The 5,755-nt window shown below is 50.0% G+C and overlaps 1 protein-coding gene across 2 annotated transcripts in view; it reads right to left on the bottom strand.

Moving 5' to 3' along the window:
- Positions 1-4,678, bottom strand: part of SCN3B (sodium voltage-gated channel beta subunit 3) — an 18,630-nt gene extending 13,952 nt beyond the window's left edge. For both annotated transcript variants that reach the window (XM_019509804.1, XM_019509795.1), the window contains exon 1: positions 4,451-4,678. In XM_019509804.1, the coding sequence (XP_019365349.1) occupies positions 4,451-4,508 (58 nt within the window). In that variant the 5' untranslated portion in view covers positions 4,509-4,678. The remainder of the gene's footprint in view (positions 1-4,450) is intronic.
- Between the last annotated feature and the right edge of the window lie 1,077 nt (positions 4,679-5,755).

Raw genomic sequence — 5,755 nt, 5'->3', positions numbered from 1 at the left:
CGGACAGCGCCGGCTCCCCGCCCCCAGCCCGGCCCGAGCATGCGCAGCGCCGCCTCCCTGCCCCCGCCAGAGCCTGCCTCGACACCCCGGAGTCACCTGCCGCCGCTTCCCCGCCCCGCCCCCGGGGCTCGGAGGCAAGACGTTCAGCTCCCAGAGAGGATGGCGCTGGGCCGCTCTCAGCCGTGGCGGACGACAGGACAAGGAGCAAGGGAGGTTTGGGTTGGATATTAGGCCAGGAGGGTGGCGAAACACTGGGCCAGTCTGTGGAGTCTCGGCCCTTGCAGGTTTTGAAGAGGCAGCTAGCCAGAGCCCGGGCTGGGGTGATGTAGTTGGGGACAGTCCTCCTCAGGTCCCTTCCAGCTTGCATTTTCTGTGCTCAGTCCACGACAGCACGCGTTCAGCTACCTGCTCCTCTCCAGCAAGTCCCTGGGTGCAGATGCAATACAGCGTGGCAGATTAGGAGCCCGCTCTCTTCTCCTTGCTCCTCATTCGTTTGGATCAGTCTAATTTACATTTCGGGGCCGGATGCGTCTTTGTAGGGCTTTTAATAGACAGTCAGGAACATGCCTGAGCAGCATCCCTGGCTGTCTCGTGTGACAGCCACGTGTTGGAAGAAGCGCGATGGAATTAACATCTGTTCTTAGCAAGCCAGGTGCATGGCCGGAAAACAGATCCCTGGAAAACACAGGGCGCTCGGGTCAGCACGGCTGTAGTGCGTGTGCTGCAATCGTAGCCGCCACAGGGACTCCTGCCAGTGAAGACAAAGGAGGCCTGCCTGAAAGTGCGCATGTAAGGGGAAGCACAAGGTCTGTAGTGCTGATTCAGTAGCCACTAATTGGCTTTTCGCTTTCCTGCTTCTTCCTTAGCGTCACCCCCTACCAGACACATGCCCTAGATCAGTCTTCAGGAGGCAGATGCATGGGTAGAAGCCCTTCATCCTTAACCCTGAAGAGCCAGGCTTGAGAGACTGCACAATATGGTCATCCCCGGAGTTTGCATCCTATTGCCAGCCAGAGTCAAACACCGTATGGAAGAGTAATCACCTGCCTGCTTCAAACACCTGCCGTTAATATTACCTCGCACATACTTCATGTTCTAACCTTCATTTTAGAAAGAAGAAACCAATCACCAAGATGTGAAGTGGCTTCCTCAAAGGCAATTCCTAGCAGAGAGGACCCAGGAAGTACCTAAGACAGAAACACTGTGGGTGGCGTGAGCAAATGGAGAACGAATGGCCCTGCCCAGCTCTGAAGCCAGCAGTTCCTTTAGCTCGAGTCTGGACAACAGGAAAAGTCAAGGATGAATTACGCTAATTAATGGAAATCTGCCGGGTTTATTGTGGTCCAGGGTCCCTTTTGGAATTGGTCCTGGTGAGTCTGCATGGTCAAATGCTATCTATACTCCCAGCAGATCAGATCCCTTTGCTTCGAGCATTACAGGAAATCATTCTGGAGACCTAAAATGTTTTTAGCCTCCTAAACAGACAGTGAATATTCCCCTAAGCCTGCTGAACCACCTGGGCACCGCTGTGCGGCTTCTGCCACAGCAGAACGATTCTGGTCTTGCTTTACCAAGCTCCTGGCTGCTGGCTTGTGTTTCCCAAAAAATGAACTTGAGAGCATGCACATATTAACAGACATGTCCCTCGCCCTGCATAGGAAGCGAGACAGTGCATGGGGTGGGGTGCGGGGTGGTGGAAACAGGAACTGGGGAGCAAACAGGGATGCGGGGTGCTCTGCAGCTGACCAACCCTCAGCCCTTCCCAGGACTCAGTGGGCCTGGCAGGGACTCCAGAGCACCCAGGGCTAGAAATCAGGAGTGCTACAAAAAGCAGCAGGAATTCCCTGGCTCAGGTTACTATAGCAACCCCCACCCCCCTCCCCAGCACAGGCAGCGCAAGAAAAAGGCTGCAGTTTTTGCCACTACACAATAAGGTTGGGAGAGTATAAAATTAAATGCTGTTTAGCTTCCTCCAGCAAGCCGCTCTCTCTAATGTCCATCAGGCAAGAGGGCCAGCACAAAACCTTGGTGTCTGGTCCTTGTGCAAAGCCCACCCAAGCAATTCCCTGCCCCCATCATCATACCAAACACATGAACTGGCTTAGAAGGACCTGCTCTTTTCCTTGTGGATTCACACAGCAGCCAGCTCCTTCCCCCTGCAGTCCGGCCTGACTGCAGGGAGACAACACAGACCCAAAGGCATCACCGGCTGCTGACAGTCAATCATCCCCCCCTTCAAGGCCACTGGGGCCGTGCAGCGGCCAGATAGCGAAAGGCCATGGCAGTGCTAGTTTATGACGCACGAGCGCTGGGGAGAGTGCTGAAAGGAAGCAGATCAGATCGCCACGTATGCCACGGCCTTTACAAGAGTCTACAATTGGGATGAAACCAAGAAGGCTCAACAGAAGCAAAATAAGGGCCAGTGGTTGTTATTTTAGAAAATACCCAATAGAAAAGAGTGGCATCCTTTTCACAGGCTTTTAGAAACACTCTGTAGTGCCCTCCAGCAGGGAGCTATATACTTTGCTGGCAATGTGGATAGAGCGACTTAAAGGTTGTGATGTGTTGTTAGAGCCTGTCTTTTCTTGCACCGGTTTGCTATGCAATCTCTGCAGCCAGCCAGCCAGAGCTCCCACCCCACCACACCCTCCTCCAGACACATTCCCCATATGCAGGGCTACGTTTCTATCGTGAACAAGCTTGCCAATGAAGAGGGCTCTGTCTCCATTCCCCATAAATGATCACCCACAAGCACATCTTTCTCACACATGGGCGTGCACAGGGCTCCCTCTCTCGCCTCTCCACATACAGGCATGTACCCAGAATCTCTTCCTCACATGCATCATATCTACATCCTCTTTGCAGTCAGAGGGGGTCACCTCACACATTAACTATACCAGTGTTCACTAGCATTCTGCATGCAGATACCTGCCCCCAGACCCTCCACATATGCATGTCCTGTACAGAGCTACAGAGCTGTATTCCCAATTTCCAACAAACAAATACACCCAGGGACTCTTCACCATACAAACATTTTGCACTACTCCATTCCCTGCACGCTCTCCGAGCCTGGCCTAGCCGATGCCCGGGCATCATGAAATGCTGCTCCAGTTTAAAGCCAAGCTGGCTATAGAGGGGCAGCTGTCCTGTTAATATGACCCCTTCAGTGATATCTCATTCCTTTTAAAAATCACAAAACGCCTGCTCTCTCAATCACTGGGGATTCCTGGGGCAAAACGCCTTGGCCATGCCTACCTACCAGAGGCAACCTAGCCCCACAGGCCATATCCATTCACATCTGGCACTGAGCACTGTTCTGCTTTCATGATGGGATCTATTTAGCATTTAATATTGTACAACCCTCCCATGTGTGCGGGATAAAAAACTGCTCTGGCAAACAGCCCATCTGTGCTGTGTGCACGCCTTTAACCATTTTCACATGGGTGAGGCCTGTGGAGGGAGTGGGTCCACACGCTCAGACTAGCCAAGGAATGATCGCGTCTAAGGGCCCGGACCCAGTAAAACAGAAGATGCCTTGTATGTCCCCCAGACTGCCTTGGCTATCTTCTCCCATCTGTCTGAAGCAAGAGCTTCTGCGATAGCTGTCAGGAGATCGTCTCGCTTTCATTCCTATACCTCAGATCATATCCAGTGACTTGCACTGTGATTTGCCGTTTTTACACCTTTAGCAAGACTGTTTTAGCATCTGTCACATGATGCTTGCAAGTGCAATATATTCTGAGTCACTTTATGTAGGAAGATTTCACCCCAAAATAGCAGGGCCTGATATTGCCCTGGAAAGGCTGTGGGGATTGGTATCTGGGACACAAAAACTGCCAATAGCAAGCATAAGGGCATATACCTGCAGGTGAGCCGGCTTCAGGTGCCCTAAATACAGTGTCATCTGAACCACCATCAGTTTAATGAGGTGGTACCTTTCACAGGGATATGCTGATGACAGGTCCCTTGTCACTCATGCTCCAACATCCTTCAAGCTTTTCTGTCTTTTGGTAATGGATGCCAATCCGCTGGCATGTCAGAGCTCTACACCCATTCATTCACAATGACTTCTGCATGCTCAGCACTGGAGAAATGCACTAATGAATCAATACCTTCATTTGTCTTAGCATCCTATCAGGACCTGTGTTTCCCTACCCAAAAGCTTATTCAGCGGTCTTTCAGCAGATACCCCTTACCTTGATTAAACAGTGGGGAACAAGTGCTCTGTCCTCTCTCTATGTACCAGGCCTGAATGTCCCTGCAGATCTCAAAGAACTGGTGTATGCTGCTGAAAATTCATTTTCAGGAGAATAAATGCAGTCATTGGTCTGTCGCACATGGAACTGGTTCATCCTGAATACGGTAATCTATGCATAAAGCTTTCTGTGCCTCCTCTGATGCATAAAAAAGACACATTTGGCTCAAGTGAATGGGTGTTCAGCTTACTTACCACTTTGCCAAAGATGCTCATCACATTGCAGGATTGGGTCCTCTAGCACAAAGCACATGCTTTTAGCTCTCTGGAGCTTCAAACTGCTCCCATCTGTGAGTCTGCAGCTCCTTCCTCACAGTCTGTACAACTGTATCCATGGTTGAGGTTGTATTTAGATGGAGAAAGCCTGGCTGCAAATTCACTCTGCTGTCTCACAGGGCAATACCCAGAAAGAGGCACTTAGTTTTCATCCAAAAGGATAAATACATACTTCAAAGATGGTATGTGGTACAATGAAGAGAGGAGATGCTTTCATTTGCTTGAATATAGCAGATGCAGAAAAATGTTTTTAGTTCTAAGTGCCAGCAAAACCTCCCATAGGAAGTGGAGTACATTGCACACGGTTAACCAGCCCAAGTCAAAGGGAATCTATGCTGGTTCATAATTCACAAACCAAGGGCCCAGATGGATACATGCAAGGAATAAATGTGAAGGAGGCTTATGCTGTGCTGTATCTTACACCTTCTTATGGCCCCATGGCAGATGTGTCGCACCACTTTAGATTCTGGTTCAGTCTCTCGTGCTCTTTCGGGTCCTGATCTTTCTCTTGCTGCAGTTAATGGAGGCTTTGCTGCTTAATCCACAGGGACTAGCACCATAGGCCAGGATTCCCAGAAAAGCCTAAGGGTTACAAGTGTCTAACACTCAATGGAAGCTGGAAAAACTCTTGGACTCCTTGGAAATCCTAGCATCTCGACTGTCTTGTACCCCTGTCAAAAGCTGCAACTCCCTGCTTTGCACACTCCACCTCTGAATTAATGCCTCAGAACAATTTCTCCAATTATTTAGTTGGTCTAATAAAAGATATCGCATTTACTCAAATAATCATGATTCAAAAGACATTTGCACCTTGCTGGGTGCTCTCTTGTGCTCGGTGTAGTTTTTCTGGGTAGTTTTGCTGTTAACTTTAAGAAGTATATGAACAAATAAAACCCAGCAGGGCACAAACCCCCTGGTAGAGCTTTCTGCCAGATGCTTCAGAGAAAGAAAGCTACTACAGGGATCAAGGTTTGCAGAGAAAACAAAGCAAGATCACTGCTGTCTTTCTCCTGAGAGATATTAGAGAGCAATGGCAGTGCTGCTGGGGCTTCCGGAGGTGGTGCTCTTCCCTCCATCCCTGCTGAAGTCCACCCCCAATACCCAAGGCTGGAGGCTGCATCCAGAAGATGCTGTTAGACGTGCTTTCTCTGGAATTAGTGGTGAGTCCAAAATCTGCTTCTACCTTACTAGTCACTACAAGTCCCTGAGCTGCACACGTTGTCT

The sequence above is a fragment of the Gavialis gangeticus genome, unplaced genomic scaffold (assembly GCF_001723915.1).
Source record: "Gavialis gangeticus isolate Ggan-Ray unplaced genomic scaffold, GavGan_comp1, whole genome shotgun sequence".
Classification (NCBI taxonomy): domain Eukaryota; kingdom Metazoa; phylum Chordata; order Crocodylia; family Gavialidae; genus Gavialis; species Gavialis gangeticus.
Note: the sequence above shows the minus strand (reverse complement) of the source record. Positions and strands in the feature narration are given on the sequence as shown.